Source organism: Haemaphysalis longicornis, unplaced genomic scaffold (genome assembly GCF_048455015.1).
Source record: "Haemaphysalis longicornis isolate Haplotype H1 unplaced genomic scaffold, Haemaphysalis longicornis Haplotype H1 scaffold_2, whole genome shotgun sequence".
In the NCBI taxonomy this organism is placed as follows: Eukaryota; Metazoa; Arthropoda; class Arachnida; order Ixodida; family Ixodidae; genus Haemaphysalis; species Haemaphysalis longicornis.
Window position 1 is genome coordinate 271,745,153 of NW_027526295.1, and position 22,294 is coordinate 271,767,446.

Here is a 22,294-nt window from a genome sequence, read left to right on the forward strand (position 1 = left end):
GTGTCATTGTCGAAGTCGCTCTCTATTTCTCAATCTTAATGCACCAACTTGACCAACAGCTGTGCTTAATGTAGTGACACTAGCCTAGATGATGCGATAAAGTTAACCCACCAAGACAAGAAACAATTCCTACCTTCTTCCACCACCATTTATAGTGGACTACAATAGGATTGCTGGACATCCACACCCAGGGTGGGATGGGGAGTCCCAATTCATTGATTTTTTTTCTTTTTGCCTGCAAAGGTCTCCTCCTGTACCTCCCCCCCCCCCACCTTCTCGATTTGTCGCCCGGCCTTCACATGCAACTCGGCCCTCCACCACCAAAGGTTGCCCACCCCTGGTATAAAGCAATCCAACGTGCATGCTGGTACTCATAGTTGCATAATTCCATTTTGTTTACTTTGAGCTTTTTTTTTGAAAAACGTGGACATGCATGAACCATTCCAGCAGCTGCCACTAAGCTTATCTTGTGGCTCTAGTTCTGTCTAAATATTCTTCGTGCTCAAGCATTCTTTCAGTCTGGCCGGGTGGCTACATCAACTGACAGGCATACCAAAATTTTCGCGTTTAGGCAGCCGAAGATAGACTAAAGCATAAAAAAAACTGAATAGGAACCCACTGCAGTGGCAGGTAACCAGAACATTGTGCGCCGGTTGAGGTCGCCGGCTCGATTGCCGGCGACCTCAAAGTGTTCCGATCGAGGCGAAAAATAAAAATGGTTTGGAGATTTCAGCTGGACCTCAAAATTTCAAGGTGGTGGAAGTTGATCGTTGCTTATTCCTCACATCGTGCCCCCCAGTACACGTGCAGCTTCGGAGGTCAAAATAATTTCAACCCGAAAAACGGTATTTGTACTAGCTAAACAGAAGTTCGGGGAGTTTTTGCTTCAACTGAGTTGAACCGGCACTTCTTGGCTACATTGCGTGCGTACCACAAATCATTGAGCGCTCTTGAGCACTTCATGCAGATTTTCCCCGTTCCGTCCTTACAGAAGTGGGGGGGGGGGGTTGATGATGTGGATGAACATGACTGCTGGAATCACTACCTCCCCCCCCTCCCTTCCAGAGGTGGAGTTGGAGGGGCGGTAGTGATTCCAGCAGTAATATATCGCCATCATCGTCAGGCTTTTTTATGTGCACTCAAAAGCTAAGGCTTCTCCCATAGAGTAACACCAACCTTATCCCGAGTCACCAGAATCCATTCGTTGACTCTGCACTTTATCTCGCCTCCCCACGGAGTTTTCTATTTTCTCCAGCTTGTCACACCGCCTTTCGTAAACCATTCCCCTGCAGAAACAGTATTTTCGTATGCCCGGCTCACTTTTTCCTTGTCATTTGAGCTGGGATGCCTACCACCCGAGTTTTCTCCCCAATACGGATGACCTTTGTTTCCTAGCTCTAGCTGTTACCTTTACCATCCTCGTTCCCATGGCCCTTTGAGTTGATCCAAGTTTTGTTTCGAAGTGTCTTGCAAGACCAGAAGTAGTTTCTGCCCCATCAGTTACCGCCAAAACTATACTCTAGTTGTAGAAGTCAAAATTAAAAAAAAAAGGCTCATGTTTAATTCTTCGAAATCTAGTTATAACTAGCATTAGCGAAGTCTATGCATGCAGTGTGTTGAGGAAATTCACCTTTGCTCGAGACTTCGCAGCCTACCGTCTAGCTATATCTATTGGATGATTGGATTCAGTCTTTCGTTTTCGCTGATACGCATGCGCAGACAGCCCAGCTGTCGTGCCATCGAAGGCGAAACTGAGGGACCAAGCGCCAGTGAAGCAGCCTTTAAGCAGTCCCGTAGTCATGGCTCGCTTGAGCTCAAGCCCACGCACAGACAGCAGAGCCGGTGCTGAGCGATCAAGCGCAGGTGAAGCAGCCGTTTCACCCTCCCCCAGTCACGTTGTACCGCAGCGGCGAGCCTTGGAGTGAACGAAGCGATAAGGAAAACGCGCAGCTTCCACGCCATTTGTGACGCGATGACCTTGAAAGAGGTAGCATAATATAGCTTTCGCCCTAAAAGAAGCCAAGAACTGCAGGGGTGTAGGAAACTAAACAGCTATTCGTTTATTAGCGAGGTTAAGTTCTTTATGTTTTATTTTTTAGCCGTTGTCCTTCATACCACTGCTTTCTTTCATTTCGAATACTATAAATGTGTTCATCGGCACGAATTACGTTCCAAACTAGCTCCCCCCCAACCCTTGCTTGATACCAGAGTCGATGGATCTCCGTTCTTTACGCGGGAAATATCGCACGAAGAAGAAAAAAGTGGCCTTTAATACACAAGTACTCGCAGGGAGGCAAAACAATGTGGTTGCTCGCATGAATCAGATAAAGGCAATCTCGAAAGAGAGGCCGAATGCGTGCGTTGGTTCAAGACACAACCACGTAGGGCTATTTGTTATTCTCAGAAAAATCGAGCGAGCGTGCAGGAACAGCACAGAAGGAAATGACGCTGCTGACAGCTGTAATCATGCACGCGTGCGTGCAGACAAGGCGATATAAACAAGGACCTTAACCAATACGGGAGTTGCGGATTTTCCGCATTGTAACGTTGCGGCGGCTGAAGGATAAGCAACGGCAAACAAAACTAAGCAACCCAGAGATACGAATCCCCTGCTGTTTATCTTTTAGAGAGAGAGAGAGAGAGAGAGAGAGAGAGAGAGAGAGAGAGAGAGAGAGAGAGAGAGAGAGAGAGAGAGAGAGAGAGAGAGAAGGCTCTTTATTGGAAAAGCAGAGAGGTTTGCCGGCATTTACAGTCGCCGACATGCTTCTCTGCTGGGGGTTGGAGATGGGGGAAGAAAAGGCCAAAGAACTGGGCAGGATAGAAAAAGAAAAAAAGCTGCCGTGTACTTGGCGCGATAACGAACTTACATGCCTATTTTTGTTTTGAGCTTGGGCCACATAATTTACAATTTTGAAATTAAACCAATTTCCTCCAAATAAGAGAACCAACTTCGTAGAGCTTGGAGCTGCTTCGAGGGACGAATCCATGGTCCTGAAATAATCCTGAGAGTAATTGGTCTCTGTTCTAGACGTTCAATGTTTTCAAGGTAGTGGGATCTCGGTTCCATGTAGTCCGCACTTTCTAATAAAATGTGTTCCATTGTTTCGACACAAGCACAATTATCCCAGTGCGGATTTGTCGTCGCTCCAAGGCGAAATAGGCAGCTATTTGGGTATGCACTGTTCAGCCGTTGACGATGCTACGTTTCCAGGTTACGAGGAAGCTGTCTCGCTATTCTCAACTTCAATTCTGGGTCAATAGTGTGAAAAAAGCAACGAGTATTTTGTAAGTTACTCCATAGACGGCTTCTTTCAGTCACCGCAAAGTGGTGAGCCTTGGCAGAAGCTTCTGTTTTCAGGAAATACACCTAGTGGTATTTCCGGTAAAGAAGGCCTTTACGGGCCGCTTCGTCGGCTTTTTGGTTACCTTTGATGCCGCTGTGTGCAGGTATCCACTGCAATTTAATGTTGTGTCCAGCAGACCAGGCAAGATGGTGAAGGTATGAGATATCACCGGCTGCTATTTGGTGGGGGGGAAATCTTCTTCTCCCAGATAGAATTTGCGGAGCTACCTTGGAGTCCGTGAAGATGCTCCATTGGTGCGGCACATGGCGCAGGATGTAAACGAGTGCCTCCTTCAGAGCATAGAGCTCAGTCGCTGTCGGAGATGATTGTCGCGCCAGACGAAATGAAAGCATTTCACCTCTTTGTGGTATGTATAAGCCAGAAGAAGAGCTTTGCATGGTTGATGAACCATCGGTGAATATGAATGTTCTTGCTGAATGCGCTCTATATATGTAGTCTAGAACGCTGTGGAGCATTTCTGACTGAGGCATAGCCTTTTTCGGGACAATTCCTGGGATACCACATTCAATTTGTCGGGGAGCAAGGTTTCACGGAGGGAAATGCGGCGGCATTATTGGTGAGGCCTGGGTTGGAACAGAAAGTGGTACTCTATGAATGGTCTGGGCGACTCCGGAGCTGCTGCACTTGGAGGAGACACGGCTTAGGAAATGATTTCTTGCGTGCAGACGATGCCTCAAGTGACTCTAAGGGTCTCATTAATAGTCTTTCTTGGGCTAATTGAGCGGGAAAATTTTGGTCTCTGTGTCTGTATGTCTGTCTGTCTATCTGTCTGTGTACCTCGAATCAGCCAGCTGGCCAAAGTGAAACAGAAGCTGCACAATAGGTTTATATACCCACAGCCAAATATAAACGTCTAAGTTAACAAAATTACTTGCTGGGTAGACAAAAATGGGTTTAAACTTAATCCTGCTAAAAGTACCTGCGTTGTATTTTTAAAGAGACGCGGGATGCAAGTGGACCCTGATATTAAAAAGGAACAAAAGTTTTTAGGGGTAGTCTTAGATCAAAAACTCACATTCATTCCACACATCAAACAACTCAAGCAAAAATGCCTCAAAACGATAGACATTCTAAAGGTCCTCTCACACCAATCCTATGGGGCGGATAAGCAACTTCTTTTGCGTGTTTTTGCCAGTTTAATCGGATCTCGTTTGGACTATGCGAGTGTGGTCTATGGGTCAGCAACAAAAACAACACTCAAAATGCTCGACCCAGTGCTGCACTTGGGGCTTCGCCTTTTTTGTTGCACATTCAGTACTAGCCCCATCCTGAGCCTTTATGCAGAGTGTGACAAAAGGTGCTTATCACACTAGCGAACCTATGTTGACTTGCTATACGCCTTTAAAATTTCATCAATGGATAACCATTCTTTTAAACCTGTTTTTGATGTACATCCACATCCCAGATTTTTTTAAATCGCCCTATTATTTCTGCCCTTTTCTCACTCAGAGTCAAAGAGCAGGTGTCTGAACTGGCTGTCTCCTTTTTTAACCCTTTCGGCCCTGACGTCGTCATTTGACGACACAACACATAATATCCTCTAGCGCCTTAACAACAAAACCAAAACTGCTAGTTTTCAGGCTGAGGGTTGTTCAAGGATGCCTCTTGCGATAGACACCAGCATTGTTGAGATTTCGCGAGGCTGGACGATATGAAAAAGACGAAGCTTCAGTGGACATAGGATATGACGACCGCGCGGGTAAGGAAACGGAATATCCGGTTCGTCAAAATGTCTATAAATCTGTAAATACTTGGATTACCAGCTTTATATTTTGTCTGTAAGATCAGGGTATCATAAGCTTTCCGAAAAAATGAAAAAAAAAAACTTTTTTACAAAAAAGAAAATTTTTAATTGCCTAATGACCTAATTAATTAACGTGCCTATAAATTAATAAATACTTGCACTATTAGCGTAATGCTTCATTTCTGTGCTTCTGATGTCCAAAGCTACACGAAAAAATGCATAAAAACAATTAGCGCTTGAAATAAAAAATCCAGGGCTGAAAGGGTTAAATACCTGTAAAACATCCTATAGCACGCTTTTATGGTAAGTTCGTCCTGTGCTATGCGACTTGCCATTCGTAAAAATTGAGAAAAATAGAGTTCAAAGAAGCGCAACTCTGCAGCACTTCTTGTTTTTACAGAATAAATATGACTGTGCATAATTTTACAGCGATGCGTCCAAAAAATCATCATCCACCGTGTCCTGTGCTGCGCACGGTTCCAATTTTACTGCAAGTAGAACTATGAATATAAAGGCCAGTATCTTTACGGCGGAGGCGCATGCATTTTTCTAGTTGCAAGTCATATAATTGAACCTAATGTCCCTGAGTCTGTAATTTATACCGATTCGTTGAGTGTGGTACAAGCATTGTCACCCACAAAGTCATCCAAAAACTACGTCATCAATCTCATCCTGAAGACCATTATCTCTGCATATGCCTCAAACCTTGAACTGACTGTATGTTGGGTCCCTGGCCACTCTGGGATCGGCGGTAATGAGACCGCGGATCAGATTGCCGCTACTGTAATTACAAATACACTTCGCCTACCAACAGTACCCTACACCGACCTCAAGTAGCACATCAGAAAGCACCTTCGCAATACATGGCAAGCAGACCGGAATACAGAGACAGACAAGTTACACTTAATACAACCACACTTGGGACCGTACACTACGGACACACGCAACAGACACACTGCAGTCGCCTTGGCCAGGTTACGGATAGGCCACACACATGCGACGTACTCGCACGTCCTCACTGGGTTTCCAAGACCCGTGTGTAGCCGGTCTGGGGAGGGCGTATCGGTAGTTCACTTCCTCATCACATGCAAGACACTTTACACAAGACACAAACACTTCATAGGATTCTATAGACAAGACATTACATTACACCCATCGTTGTTTTTGGGTGACGATGCCATGGTTTCTGCGAAACGCGTTTTTAAGTATTTTTCAGGTGTTAAGTTTTTAAACCTCATTTCCTATCATGCATAATCAAAACTGACACTGTACACCAGCCATCCTCATCGCCTCTAATTTATTTTAGTACTTGTCTGACTTATACGTTTTAATACCTAACTTTCTGTGATAATCACTTGTGTTTGGCGCTCTTCGCCCTAGCTGGCCTTGCGTCAAAAAAATTCCAACAATCATCATCATGAGCGTCTAAGTCCGGTGGCAATGTTCATACTTATCAACATTGTTGAACAAGAACAAATAATTACACAAATATGCGGCCTAAATCAGTACATAAGTGATATTTGCAGTGTTCCTTTAAAAATTCATGGATGCTTGATTTTTGCGATAGCAGATAAAATACTACATCCACTGCGGAGAAAAAAAATCACTCTGTCGCCTGCTGTCGCCTGCGCCACTATAGCTTCTGGCGGAATTTTAAAAAATTGAACAATTGAACGGCAGCAGTTACAAAAGATTCCAACTTCCACTAGATTGGTTCCACTTTCTGCTTGGAACGCACGTAGGGCAACGTGGTTCTAAAAACGTTGAAGTAGGGCGTCTCGATTCACGCGCGTCTCCGCCGTGCGGCAGCGCTGGCATCGAGTGGTGGAACGCGGTAAATTTAGATTGACTTGAGCAAACCTCTACCGTGTTTACCTTGGGAGGAGCGAGACGGGAGAGGAACAGCATTAGATGTGAGCGGGAAATTGAAGGAAGGCATTCACTTGGCAAATGTTGACGAACAGGCTATCGTCCTTCGCCGACATTTGCAACGAAAGGAGCAGATACACGGCCATTTTTTTGCCTGAAGGTTGAGCAGACTCAATCCTTTACTGGATAATTTTAAATACGGTGACAAACAAACACGTCCGCATAAATATTTACATAAATGTTAAATATCTCGTTTTTAATCGGTACAGGTAAAATTCTAATGTGGCCCATTTATAATAACGAACTGTGGTCGCTTTATTGTGGTTCTTTATTGAATTAGGTCAATTGTTATACCACTATAGCACGAAAATACTGAAACCCGTGTGTCCACGTTTACGTATTCGCGTTGGAGGATAATGGGCTGCTGACCGCGTCTTTTTAAACGTTCCAAGACAGGGGTGACAACGCATGACGAAAATACCAACAGCAGCAAGAGTAGACCAACAAGTCTCCTACACTGTTTCCTTCGACGCTAAACATCATGTAAAGGCATCAGCTGCTTCTTCATGAAGTTTCCGCGTGCAGGATAACATCAGCGTACATTTTTGCTGCAGCAACTCTAACTTTACTGTACATGTTTTGCAGTGCAACCTGTGCATGTTAAGAATAAAAGAAAGCAACAGCCTACGATTTGCAGTAAATATACAGGACACTTATTGTCAGAATGGAGCCTTGCTCTAGTTCCTCAGCGTCTGTAAACGGCTGCTCTCTGTTCGTGGCAGGAAGGAGCAACGTATATGGTCGCCAGCAGAGCCACTAGGTAAAGAGTCGTAGTGGCTCCAGTCATTAGGACCTCCTTTAGTGGCCCTAATCTCATGAAGTCGCGAGGAAACTTTTTTCCCGCTAATTTAACAATTGTGCTCAGGCTGTTAAAATGATGCAACCACATTGTGCAAGGATGGTGATATTTCCTCTCTTTTGTGGTGCCTGCACTTGCTTTCACGAGAACTGTGTCAAAAAAGCTAACATAAGCAAACATTCGCGTACCACGAATTATATTCCCTCCTTATGCACAAAGGCGTAACAAATAATGAAGATCTGATGTGATAGGATAGTTGCGCAAGGTCACAAAACCAAACGGAAAGCCTCCGCTACCTGCCTCCAACCGCATTTTCTATACGGCAGCATACCTTCCCCCCCCCCCCCTTCCCCTCATTTATTTTCCACTCGGCCAGAACAATGGTCACGCTGACCAGGGCGACATGACCGACTGTGGCTACCTCGGGATGTAAGGAATGTGTTCAGAGTGGTGTATGCGAAGTGTACAGGATGGTACGAACGCTAGCGCTCAAATCACGTCCCGCTGAGGACAGAGAAAGAGGGTGGGGTTTAAAGAATACGGCAGTTGGAGCGGGAGAAAGGATGAGATTCTCTGGCGACCGCGGAACAACTCTCGAACAAAACAGACTGAGTGCCTCCGCACACTCTCCAAATGAGGAGGCAGATAAAGCGGAACGTCCCGTACTCTATGAAGGTCACGCCACGAGCCGAGACCTTTCCCGCACACATTGAATAGACAGGGAAAGAGAGAGAAAAAAAATCGTTCGAAAGCCTTTCCTGGTTTACTTTCATTTTGAAGTTGTCGACGTGACAAGCGTTATGGGCGCAGTTGACTGTCTGACGCCGGCTGCGGTATAGGGGTGGTGCTCTGAATCGACTTGTGATGCTCACGTATTCAGACTGCCCCTGTAAAAGTGTGGATTTATCCTTGCAGTTCAGGTGAGTAAAACTGCGTTCTCTTGCATATTTTTTTAGGTACGATATCTGCAGTGAAGTTAAAATATTGAGGCGTTGCTTAGTATTGACTATTTTTTGAGATAAGCCACAAATCAATGAAAAAAAACTTCCAGAACCCCTAAGCACTCTTCGTGGTGCAGCGAATGCGAAAGCATAAGAGTTCAGTAGTGGAAGAGATATATTGCTATTATATGCGGCGTCATGTGCCACGGCTGCTGTTCCTGTAGAGGGTTCGGAGTCCATCACTGTATCCACCACACCGATGAAATTTTTGACACAAGGGTCGCGTCGAAGGCAGGGAGGGACGTGTTTCCTACATTCTATGCAAGGGAATGACGTTTCGCTCACAGTGAAGAGACTTAAACATGTGTTATCTCGTTATCACCATCCCTATTTTTCGCTTTGCGAGTCTTCCTTCGTCTTCCGGTTACTGCAGCTGAGAGGCTTGACCAGACGCCCTTGTCAGCCCTACAAATCGTTATTGCTGGGAACGTGCTTTGTCGTCCAACTAATTGCTACTTAACCATGCTAACATTTCTTTCGTAGTACTGAGCACATGTCTCCGATGCAGTTCCGAAGTCAAAGGCCGGCAGCCTTTCGCGAGGTTTCCATTTAGTCAGCGAGAAGCATTGAGCACTTGTGGTCCGACGGTTGCGCACTCACCTCGCATTAAGGAGGGCCTTTGTTAGAATCCCATCCACCGCAAAATATACAGGATTTTGTATTCAGCTCTACTAGACGATATCTCCGGAGAAATGTTGCGTAGTCCTGTTTTTTATCCATTGAGTTGTCGGCCATTTTGCGCACCATGAATGCCGGATTTTTGCTCAACATAGTTAACTAATGCGTTTGCAGAAAAATGTTTTGGGAAAGATATGCCCGAGGGCTTGCGTGGTGATTTTGCACTCTAAGTGTGTAGAGGGATAAATGAAACCGTAGTAACGAGTTCTCTTGCTTTTACAGTGAGCGCTCCTTGGTTTGAAGATCACCGGTGGCGTAACCGCTGTAAGCCAGAACAAAACTAATAAAATAACCTGTCTCTCGCCACTGCCGGAGTTTTACTAAGGTTCCCACGATTGCTGGTCAGGCCCTGTAACCGTCCGCCGGTGTCGACAGTGGATTAAGTGCGCGCGAGACGGGTCTCATATGTCGTCTTCGCATGTTGGCGTCAGTCATAAAGCACGTGGCTAAGCCGTGTTCATCGGCGCTGTTAAAACCAAATGAATTAATAACCAAGAAAGAACGATTAGCTTTAAGTCGCAACAGCACATGGATCCGTGCAAGAGCGACTCGGCTTCGTGGACAGGAACCACCGTTGGAAGCAGGTTTCACGTGCGCGTAGATGTAGTCTTCGTTCAAAACCATGACAATCGCACTGATGTATAGAGACTGTAGGTCTTTTACAGTGACTACTAAGCAACAATTTTTAATCTTGATGACTTAAAATAATATCCAGAAAAATCGCAAAGCTTTTAATTGACGAAGTAGTGATGTTTTTCGGCATGGTGTATTTAACAGTGTGCATCAAGAGCAGAACGGTGTAGCGTATCTTTGAGAGCTCCATTTCCAAACTAGAGTGCGGCAAACAAGAGCATCGTAACATTATATGCCCTAAAAAGACTGAAATCAACCCCGACCGGTGAATATTTGTTCTCGCTGTGCTTTTCGCAACGTGTGTCAACGCAATCTGTCCAGAACTTGTTCTTGCGCGCGAAAAATACCTGGACTAGAAAAAAGGAGAAATAAATGCGCTCATCTCTTCCATTTCCCTAAGAACAAAGTTTTTTTTTCTAGTGATGCTGTATTATAATGATAGAATACCAACTGTCCCAGCCTTGTGTCTGGCGAAATTTAGTGTCTCTCGTGTTTTATATTAACTTACCTCGACCAGTAAGTGGACACTGAAACCATGCTAGAAGTTCACGAGTGAATGTCTATATTGCCTAAAATGTCTCCGCCCACTTGCTCGATTTTGTTCTGTGGTTGGCTGCAATTATTTTTTGTTATTCATGACAGCAAACAAGCGCTTTGCATCTCTGTCTACTGCAGGGGTTGACGCCGACATGAGTGACACGCCGGGATATTTCGCCGGACAAATGGCGAATGGAGGTGGCGACTTTAGCGTATTTCTGTTTGCCCGCAAGGTTACCGATACGTTGCGCACGGTGGTGGCCGAGCTTTTGCTGTACACAAGGATAGCCTTAATCACCGTAAGCCAGGCAGTGAAGCCCAAGGGTGTGTGCCAGTGCCGGCAACGCATGGAGGGGAAAACAGTTATTGTGACCGGAGCCACTTCGGGTAAGTTTTACGAACATCGGACATTTTAGTTTTGTCTTTGATGGGCTTTTTTTATTGTCGGGAGTGGGTAACGCAGTTTTGCCTTACAAGCTGAGGCCATGAAAGAAAAACAACTGCCGTACCTTTGTAATTGCTCAGATGATATTCAACAAAGGATATTCAGTTTCCAAGCACTTCCGAGCTTCTAATTTTAATGGCGTTGACGTCTACTGGCCAGACACAACATTACATGAAACGGCATACACCGTCTCGTCACCTCGACGTGGACCCGGGATCAGTCCAGTAAAAGCGTTTGCGTGTGGTTTGCGTGCGTGTTGTCGAGGCCTCTTAGGGAATTGTGTGATTTTCTGCGACACGTCACATTAAGAAATCGATAAAAATAAACAATACCGCCACGAAAAGTGTGCATAGTTTCGCCTGCACTAACTTTGGTTGCTTAAGGCTAAGCTTCATGGCTGGCATGTGTTTCCAATTGATTAGGCCGCCTATGCATAGTAAAACCTATGGAGGCATGAAATTTATTCTTATTTGTAGAAGGACTTCTGTGTCATCAAACGTACTGCCCGATAATTTCACCTCTTTCTAATGCGAATTTCCAGCACAGCTATTTAGATATTTTTGTTGCTGTAATGCTACATTTCACTGTGGTGACGTAGGGCTTCAACTCGATTTCAAACCAAAAGCATCCACAACAAAAACTGGAATGGACTCCAGCCCTCTTCCGTTCTTTTTCACTCCTTTTCTACTCCGTGTTACGGTAGGCACAAGCCGCCCGTCAGCACGCACGCTCTTCTCGTAACCATAGTTACGGTCTTTGTTAGTGGTCGGTTGCCGTATACTCTCCTCCTCCAGCTTTCTCGGTTGCGCCGACGGCGACAAGAGCGCTAAACGCACCGACACGCGTTAAAGAGCTGCGCTTTAAAAATGAGGGCAAATTTCCGCTAGGAAACGGCGGTGCCTATATGCACGGGTGTGTATTACGGCGTACAGAGTGGTATATAGATGGATTCAGGGCGATAAAGGTGTAAGTGCAACAGCGCGTATTCAGACAGAGATAAGCGCGGAAAGGTCGCACAGTAATCGAAGCAGCCAACATGTGGCTGCAGTGCATTTCAGTTCTGTCCAGCGCGTACTGGCCGGAAACAACCTGGCCGTGTTAGTAATCTCGCCGCAGCCGCCATTTCCCTTGCAGCGATGGGATTCCCCGATATTCGGAACACGCATCGCCGAACTCGTAAACACGGAAATGGTATCCACCCGACCCTTCTGTGCGAGACGTACAGCACAGGCGATGTCAACAGCACGTTGGCCTTTGGGAGGCAAGGGTGAGGTAGGAGGGAAGGACGCAGACCCTGAGCGTACCTTTACGAATTGCACTACAGAATAGTCAGCTACGAGGGCATTATTGTCAGTTGTGATTCAGTAAGGATTTTTCTGTCTGGCTCAACCGATTTGTTACTAGCTGAGATCATTGTAAATGTAAACATGGGCATCCCGTCTTTCTTTCTTTCGTCAACATCTGCTGATGTCTGACCCGACATGCACAAACACCAATAAACGCCGAGCACGCAGCTATCGATCCCATCAACGCGTAAAAGAAGACTTAAGAATACGCCGCTAATTGACCCATTCTGCGGCTTAAGCGGTAAAAAATGCCGTATTATAGGATACTTGTAACAAGAATTCTCGAAATTTGTCCAGAGCTTTCCGACGCGTGCGTATATTCAGCGCCGACATATCGATCCCGAAATTCCCATAAGGTTTTGTAGGAAAAAGTTTCATGATATTTTATTCGCGAGGAGGTAAGCGTATGAATATCTTGTGAAAGGTGCTCGCTAGTACGCAAGCCAGGTGAAATTCGTCCTCTGCACAATTTCGACCCATTTTTATAAGCAACAAAGGCTTTGAGTCGCAACCTAGGTAATACTCCCATGTGGTATCAACGGGAGAATATCTCATTGTTTCCAGCCACTGCTATCGTCCCATGTTACTCGCTACTTTTCAGTATGCAGCTACCATGTAGTTAGTTAACGGGATGATAAAGACCAGGTACAATTTTACCTCCAAAAGTTACAAATGTGATCCCACCGCACGGAAAAATACTTACGCAGTTACAGCTACAGGAAGAAAATAATGATACAAAGTCAATCATGTTTAGGAATTTATGAAGATGATTATGATGATGAATAAATTTACCAACGTGTTTATCAATATATATCAATAGACGGTAAAACTTACATTTTTTCGGCGTGGGAAGGAAGGACCACTCACTGTCCGAAAACGCCTTATTGTGTAGAGCCCGGCGGCGCTCGCTCGGACCGGTGACACGCGCGGAAGCCTAGCTGCCGTCTCGTGTTACGTGTCTGACGGCGCACCGCTGATAGCCGACAGCGGCGGGTGGTTGAGCGTGCAGCGAGAGGTCTGTCGAGGAACCAACTTCCGGTCGCCTAAAGTGTCCGCCCATATGCGCTCACTTCCTTCTTCCGCCCTCGTCGCGAGCAGCGTGCCCCGCGGTTTTTCACGACGACTGCCTCCGCCTCTCTGCTCCTTTTATTACTACTTCCCAGTTTTATTTCTTTTCCGTTCGAAGTACTGTCCTATGCGTCGTTCTACCGTCCTCTCTCTCTCTCTCACTCTCTCTCTCTCTCTCTCTCTCTCTCTCTCTCTCTCTCTCTCTCTCTCTCTCTCTCTCTCTCTCTCTCTCTCTCTCTCTCTCTCTCTCTCTCTCTCTCTTTAAAGGCTGTTTGGCGCGTGCGGTCAGTCCGGAGGTCGAGATTACTTTACGATTCTCGTTGAGCTGTATGCACCAAAAGCGCTGGAGCTTAATAACGTATGGACATAAATTTATACGGAGCACAAAAAAAAAAACAAAAAATGGGAAGCATGACTGCTCGGTACAAAATCTAGTACAACCAGGTCCCACTGAAGTCTGATGCACGTTCAGGAGAAAGGCGAATGACTTTCAACGAAGTAACTTCTTAAAGTGGTCTACCCAACGCAGGCTCCCCAATAACCTTTTTCCATATATTGGATGAGTAACGGCGTAAAACTTTACTATACATTGGGGCAAATTGCATCACAAATATGCAGTTCGTATCAGGTTTTTGTATTTTGCATTATAAGTGAAGAAATTCTTTCGCGCCCCACTGCTAAGCGGGCCCAGGGGCGGTGCGAATAGCCTTTAATTGCGACCCCTTCAGTGTAAAGCATTAAAATTTAGCAAGCGTGCTGGTTTAGCTTACGGTGACAAATATTGTGTGCTCGTCTTAGTACTAATGCGTATATAGGTTTCGTAGCAGCGAATATCTATCATCAATGCACTGACTGCACGATGAATTCTGAAGTACAAAGCTGAACCTAATTCCCAAGGCTAAGCCTCACAGAGGCTGGAGTACTGCTTTTGTCTGCTGGGGTTCATTTTTTTAAGGGGCGGGAGTTCACACTAGGAACATCGCTGTATTTGGAAAATAGAGGGCGCCAACATCGGCTCCAAGTGGAGAAAAGTGAAGCAATCGGAAGAGTCCAAGCAAGATTTGGGAACAAGTAATGAACCAATGTGATTGCTTGTTTGAATCGGTGTCGAAATGACTTGTTTGCAATAACTGATACAGCACAGACAGACTAACCGCCATTTTTATTCCCCCGTATGACGAACAGGAATAGGCCAAGCTACAGCTATGGAACTGGCGCGCCTGGGAGCCCGAGTCATCATCGCTTGTCGAAACCTGGACAAAGCGCACGGGGTGGCGCGAGAGATCTTCCGAGCCACTCAGCGGGAGGTTGTCGTCAAGCACCTCGATCTCTGCTCTTTCGCCTCGGTGCGACGCTTCTGCGAAGACATCGTGGCCACAGAAGGTCGTCTCGACGTCCTCATCAATAACGCCGGTGCCGTCGGCGGTGAGTGTGCCCTTGACATGGCACCGGGACCTGGATGTTCCCTTTACGTAGCACGCCTCTTCGGCCGGTTAATACGCGTGGCAGTGTAATGAACGGTACCTGAATGCACTCCTTCTTATGCCCATGTGTGAATAAGCGCCCCTGAACCCGCTGCGGGGGTTCAGTGGCTAAGGCGTTGTACTGCAGAACCCAAGGTCGCGGGTTTGATCCCATCTGCGTCGGTCCCTTTTCTGATGGAGGCAAAAAAACAAAAACGCAAATGTATCGAAATTGTGGCGGTCGTTAAAAATTCTCCAGAGATTCAGAAAATTGTGTGCTAATGCGTAGCATTGTTATGCCACTTGTGTCGAGTGTGAGTTTTTTTCAGCCATTTTTTTTTTCAAAATTTCGTTCGACCAATTATCTCCATTTATACTATTATAACGATTACATTTAGAACTTTCGCGAAATCTGCATTATTGTGCAAATGAAGGTCGTAACACGATTCGCCATTTTCCGTAACTATTTTGTATTTTTCTTATTATTTTAGTTTCTCAAAATTTTGTGCGACCAATTGTCTCCGTTGAGGCTATCATAACGATTACAGGTGGAACGTTCGCGAAATCCGCATTATAGGGGAAATGCAGGGCGTTACACATTTCGCCATGTTAAGTAATTTTTTATATTTTTCTTATTTTTTAGTTTTTCTAAATTTCGTGCAACCAGTTGTCTTTATTTATTCCATTATAGCGATTACAGTTGGAACTTCCGCGATATCTGCATTTTTGTAGAAATGCAGGGCGTTACACGGTCCTGGCTGGAGGCATGGGGGCGGGTGGGGGGGTACTCGGAAAAGAATGCGACGCATTAAAAGAACCCGGAGCCCCACAATGGCACGCCTCGTATGCCATGTGTTACTGCAATCCAATTCAATTCAATTTTTATTTTTTCCAGAAAAATACATTTTGGAAGGGTTCAAGGGCTTTAAAAGCTGAGTATGGACAGCTTGACTGGGCCCGAGAACCCTAACTAAGGCATCACGATTCCACACTAAAAAACAAAACATGGTCACAATACATTGGAAGTACAACAAAAGCGTTATACAAATATAATACAACCATATAATTTTAAAAAAGAGAACCAAAGGATAAGCTTTACAGTGGTACATTGAAAAAAAAAACAATATGATAGGTCGTGTCACAATTTTGAAGATCACCATCCACAAATACAATGAAATACAAAATCAGTTAGGAGGAGAATACAAAGTACAGCCACTTGAAGAAAAAAATACAGTACCAACAAATATTTATTGTTTACAAACAAAAAACGTTCTCAATTCCTGTTTTGATAACTTAGAAGAGCATTGGTATTTATTGAGTAGAAATGGGAGGTTATGTTGCAATGACTGCAGTTTGTAATTATTGCGAAATTTCAGAAGAAACCAGGGCTCACTGCTTCGTGTGTTTAATGCGTTTACTTTAGATGTTAATACAGAAAGACTCACCAGGCACAATGCTAGAAATAAAAGGAGTGAAGAATACGGAAATAATATATATATTCAACTCTGATAATGTTATGTTGTAAAAAAGTAGTATGCGTTGGAGACTTGCGCGCGCGAAACCCCCGAAATTCGAAGAAGACGCATTGAACGCTGACAAAGTACTCAGCTGGCTCGGATGCCGTATGGTGCAGGAAAAGCAGCTGAACAGAAAACTTAAAGTAGAGAAGATTCTATTACAGTGCTTATCACTAATTGTTAATTAACCACTAATTGTAAATTTGACTTTTTCATTCAAAAGGGAGTAAATTGAAAGCCAATTCATACATATAAAAGCAAGTTAATAAAACTGACCGACAGACCGACCTACCGATGAATGACTGAATTTAGTGTGCGGTATGAACGGCCGGGCTAGGGACACAAAACATCATTTTTTTTTTCAGAATTTTACGTATAAGCTTGTGAAACAAGCCTAAATGAGTTTTCAGAAATTTCTAAGTATCTCTTAGGTCGTTAAAACCATGGAATTGGATCCTCTGTCTAAAGATCCATCATACAAATGTGTACGAGCCAGTTGCGAGATTCTCGGAAAAGTTACCCCTAACGAGGTTGAAACCGTTCAAGCGTGCTTGTATAAAAAAAAAGAACTTAAAACAACTCTCTATTGAACCCCTAATATTTACAGCCCGCTTGAAGTTGATCCATTTGTTTTGGTGTGCAGAGATAAAAGTGCTATTCACGCTGCCAAGAGAAACGTTTCTACACCACTTAACAACTTCATCCTACGTTTGCGCAGAATCCAAAAAAGTGAGACTTACCGAGGACGGATATGAAGTGGCCTTTCAATCCAACTACCTTGGACCATTTCTGCTGACCGTCTTGCTTTTGGGTGAGTTGTGTAGTGGCAACATGGAATTGAGACATAGACCATTGCTTGAGAGAAGCAAATAACAAAAGTTACAAAAAAACATTTCACTGGACTCCTCGTCATTTTGTGGTCATGTGCAACAATGCAACATACATAGGAATACATAAGCATGGGAATATTAACTCCTGTGAAGCAACAGTAGTGGCAAGAATTTACAAAGCACCACGCCCCATGAAAAAGAAAATAATTGGGCAGACAGAAAAATTGTGATTGCGACATGAAAAGTAACCGCTCCCATCCAGTTCCTGAAACTGTCTCCTAACGTCAAAGCACTTACTGGTTGCGTTTGACTGCTTCCCTGAATCACCCTCGCGCTTGGTGGACTGCTTGGAATAGCACTCACGCACCTGTCCCATGTTTAGAGGGACACTGAAGTGAATTTGTCAAGCTCCCGAGTTTGCTTGCACTGCGTAGACTGGCTCAAATTAACACACTTTTCATCGTTTACCCGCTTGATAAGTTGGTAAATATTTTATATAGCGCGAAAGAAGAAAAACTACCATGTGCGGTCTGCAGCCGCGCTAACTAAAGGCTCTGACGACGGGAGGAGATGCACCGTGATTGGACGATGTCCAAGGTATTCAAACAACTTTCGGCTTCGGTTCTGTAAAACAACATGCTTGACATCCGACGTTATCTGATGAGCATTTTCGATATCTCAGTAATCGTCATACCGCGTTTCTGCCATGTTGTCGGCTGTAAAATGCCCAAGATAAGCCTCCCAGGACGGCTTGGAATCGCATCAATCACTAGCCGAGGCCTACGCAGTGGATGAACGCCCTCCGCGTCACCGCAGACGCTCAAATGCCATGCGCTTTCCTCCCATATTTGGAGCTTGCCTCACTCATGCCTGTATCGTAAAAAGCGTGTTCGCACCAGGCCAAGGGTCTGCTGATTCTGGCTTGTGCCCACTGCCCGCAAGCAGTCGGTGCTTCTGGCAACAGCACGCCAATGAGAACTCGCTTGCGCGTCAGTGTCCAGGGTGTCGAACCGGAACCGGAACCAAACCGAAAACCGGAACCGAACCCGAATTTTTGCCCGGAACCGGAACTGAACCGGAACCGTATTTTTTTCGCCATTTTGGAACTGAACCCGAACCGGAACGAATCAAAGGAACCGTTCCGAACCGGTTCCGGGGCTTCAAAAATGTCATTTCTAGTTTTCCAGTTCGGTACCCTACCTTGCGTCTGAAGATATTTTGCCACTTCCCGGACAGAACCATGAAATATTTTGCGTAGTCTGCAGTTCCCAAGGCCCATCATGTTCTCTTCTAATTATTTCCCTCAATTTAATGTAAAGTTGTCCGTATATACTATCACTTTGCGTTAGGCACTGCCCATCTCTCCCAATTATCTTTTACGTTTAGAATAACTTAAGTTATAACGCCTATTACGAGGCAACATATCATGGAATTTTCTTCATGGTTTCTCTACATGGTGTTTAAAATCGCCTAAAGTTTTTAATGTCTTGTTAATTCGCACGCATCCCTGTCTGCTTGTGAAGGCCTTCAGGGACACCATCAACAATACATCCATATCTTCCACTTATAGTTTGAATGGAAAGGTATATACAAACAGCACTGAGACACAAACACTCGCAGTTCTCAAAATTAACGTAACTTTTTCTTGTATACAGTGCCGTTGTGTCTTTTGATTCCTGCTTTAAGAGAACATGAGATTTTAAAAAAATGGGGAATCCTAATTTCCCCTTTTAAAGTATATTTGATAGCATTCTTATGTTATCTCGAATTTAAGAGGAGAATGGATTGAAGTCGATTAGTGCGGGTTAGCGGGTAGACTCGCCACACCCCCTCGCCACATCGCCTCTCCACACCGCCTGTTTCCTGGACCACGTGTGGCTTTCGTCACGAAGTGGATCCTTTAAAAGAGAGAGAGAGAGAGAGAGACAACTTTATTGGCTAGCCTGCAGAACGAGAGGATCGCCTCCTAGAGAGGCACCCTATCGTGACGCGGCCTGGACGTCCTCGTGGTGTGCGCCGCAGGCGTCGACTGGCTCGGCTGACGGGCAGTGAGGGGGTGGATCCCTCGGCCTCGCCGCCTCCCCGAGTCTCTGCCGTGCGAGAGCTGCCTCGAGCTGCTGGACGGCCTGGAGTTGGGTCGTGTATTCGGACGAAATCATGGCACTCGTGAAACTGTCCGGCAGACGCGTCGGGGCGGCCGCCTCGTCTGGGTTGCGTTCACAATCCCACAATATGTGGGCCAGAGTCGCGTTTGCTCTCGCGCACACACAGCACTGCACGCTGTCGTAGGCACCCGGACACACGTATTGCGCCAACACGGGTGTGATCACAGAGTTTGTCTGTAGCTGTCTGTAGAGCACGGCCTCGGCCCTTGTGAGCCGAGGATGAGGTGGTGGCATAGTTCGTCGGCTGAGCCGGTACCATTGGAGGACCTCGGTATAGGTCGTGAGGGGTTCGTGGTTGATGGCCGGCTGCCTAGCCGAACGAGAGGCGAGAGGGGTCGCCGCGCGGTTGGTGAGTTCGCGCGCGGCGGCATCTGCCGTCTCGTTGCGATTGGCGTGGCCGTTGCTGGAGCCGAGCGAGTCCATGTGCGCCGGGAACCATCGAAGGGACGTGGCGGACACTGATGGGGTCGTGGTGTTGCTTCGCACTTTCACTGCACTTTCACACACACTGTTTCGCGCATAACTGAGTATCGCAGAGCGCGAATCACTTAGCACTGTGGTGCACTGAGGGTCCGTCAGGGCCAGGGCAATGGCCGTCTCCTCGGCATGACGCGCGACCGGGACGCGGAGACTGCAGGCGCTGTAGATGTCACCGGTGGTAGCCCTGACTGCCACCGCTGCGTACGTGCCGGGTCGGTCGGGGTACTCGGCGACGTCAACGTAAAGGGCACCGGTGTCGCGGGCGTAGAGCTCCGTGAGGGCCTTGGCTCGGGCGACTCGTCGGTCGCGGTTGTACTCGGGATGCATGTTCTTTGGTATGGGATTAACCCGCAGTCTGCGCGTGACGGCGTCTGGCAGCGGGCGTGTACTAGAGGTTGAGACTGCTCTGGATGCGTAGCCTAGCCGGTCGAGTATGGAGCGACCGGTGCGCGTGGTTGAGAGCCGCTCGAGCTGGGCCGTGCGGTGGGCCTCGGCGATCTCGTCGAGGGTGTTGTGGATGCCCAGCTCGAGGAGCCGCGCCGTGCTTGTGCTGTCGAGGAGCCCGAGGGCCGCCTTGTACGTCTTCCGTATCGCGGCGTCGATTTTGGCTCGTTCTGGCGTTTTCCAGTGGTGATATGCTGCCACGTATGCAACGTGGCTGATGGCGAATGACTGTATCAGTCGGAGGAGGCTGGCCTCCTTCATGCCGTGGTGCCGTGTGGTCACTCGCCTGATGAGGCGGGTGGCTGTCGTGAGCTTGGTGGTGAGGCGGTTGACTGTAGTGCCGTTGCAGCGATTGCTCTCAAGTATCATGCCGAGAACTCGGAGGGACTGCACTCGCGGGATGACGGTGCCGTCTCTCGTGCGCACGGTGATTGCTGCGGTGGTTATGCGGTGGCGAGGTGTGCCCGGTGGGGGTATCACTAGTAGCTCTGACTTTTGGGGGGAGCAGACGAGGCCGGAGCCTTCGAGGTGTTGTTCGATAGTGTCTACCGCGTGCTGTAGGGTCGTTTCGATGTGGCCGTCGCAGCCTCCGGGAACCCACAGTGTGATGTCGTCCGCGTATATGGTATGGCGAACCTGGGGTATCTCCGCTAGCCGGTTGGCCACGCCGATCATTACGATATTGAAAAGCAGCGGGGAGATTACCGAGCCCTGGGGCGTTCCGGTGCTGCCTAGCGATTTCTGCGGTAGTTCGAGGTCACCCACGTGTATCGTGGCGGTGCGTTCCGAGAGGAAGTCGTGGATGTATGCGAATGATCGCCTGCCCATGTTCAGTCGCGATACTTGCGCCAGGATGGCAGAGTGCCGTACCTTGTCAAATGCGCTCTGCAGATCGAGACCGAGCACCGCCCTGTTGTCGCGGGTGGGGGTGGTCACGTCGAGTATTTCGTGTTGCAACAGGATCATGGTGTCTTGGGTACTCAGGCGCTCTCGGAAGCCTAGTATGGTGTTAGGGTATAGCTCCTTAGTTTCGAGGTAGCGTTGCCATCGTTTCAACAGGACGTGTTCGAGAACCTTGCCGACGCATGACGTGAGAGATATCGGTCGGAGGTTCTCTATGCTAGGTGGTTTGCCCGGTTTGGGGATGAGCACCGTCTTTGCTGTTTTCCATTGCTTGGGCAGCCGGCCCGCTCGCCAGCACACGTTGAAGTATTGAGTGAGGGCCGTGATGGCGCCGTCGTTGAGATTTCGTAGGGCTTTGTTGGTGATGCGGTCTGGGCCTGCTGCAGATTTACAGTTAAGGGTTTGCAGCACTGCTCGGACCTCCCATTCTTCGATGTCGCGGTCTAACAGCAGATTGTCTGCTCCCTTGTAGTCGTCATGCTGTTCCTTGGGGGTGCTGGGAAGGTAGCGGGCGTTGATTCTCCGGCCCGTTTCGTCTTCGCCTAGCGTTCGTATCGCCGCGTGCAGTGTCTGCGCCAGATTGTGGCGTTGGAAACCCTTTGTCTTGGTTTCATCGAGTAGGTGGCGAAGTAAGTTCCAAGTTCTGCCCTTATGCATTTGGCCGTCTGCCTCGTTGCATACGGCGTGCCACTGCTGTGCGCAGAGTTGGCGGCTGTAGCACTCTATGGCTCGGTTGAGTTCTGCCACCTTTTTGCGCAGGCGGCGATTGGTGCGCCGCGTCTTCCAGCGCTGTAGGATGGATTGCCGAGCCTCGAGCATGTGTGCGAGGCGATTGTCAACCTGCGTGACGGTCTCGGCCGTGTCAATTTCGGTTGTTGTATTGGTGACCGTACGAACGATGTTGTCCGTCCATTCGTCTATATCCGTGATCACCGATGCCGATTGTG

General features: G+C 47.0%; 1 protein-coding gene across 1 annotated transcript in view; it reads left to right on the top strand.

Annotated features, from left to right (window-relative positions):
* Positions 1-8,514: 8,514 nt before the first annotated feature.
* Positions 8,515-22,294, top strand: part of LOC144170710 (retinol dehydrogenase 14-like) — a 32,518-nt gene continuing 18,738 nt past the window's right edge. The window contains exons 1-4 of the mRNA XM_077700671.1: positions 8,515-8,757; positions 10,825-11,073; positions 14,731-14,970; positions 17,244-17,336. Of these exons, the coding sequence (XP_077556797.1) occupies positions 10,839-11,073; positions 14,731-14,970; positions 17,244-17,336 (568 nt within the window). The 5' untranslated portion in view covers positions 8,515-8,757; positions 10,825-10,838. The remainder of the gene's footprint in view (positions 8,758-10,824; positions 11,074-14,730; positions 14,971-17,243; positions 17,337-22,294) is intronic.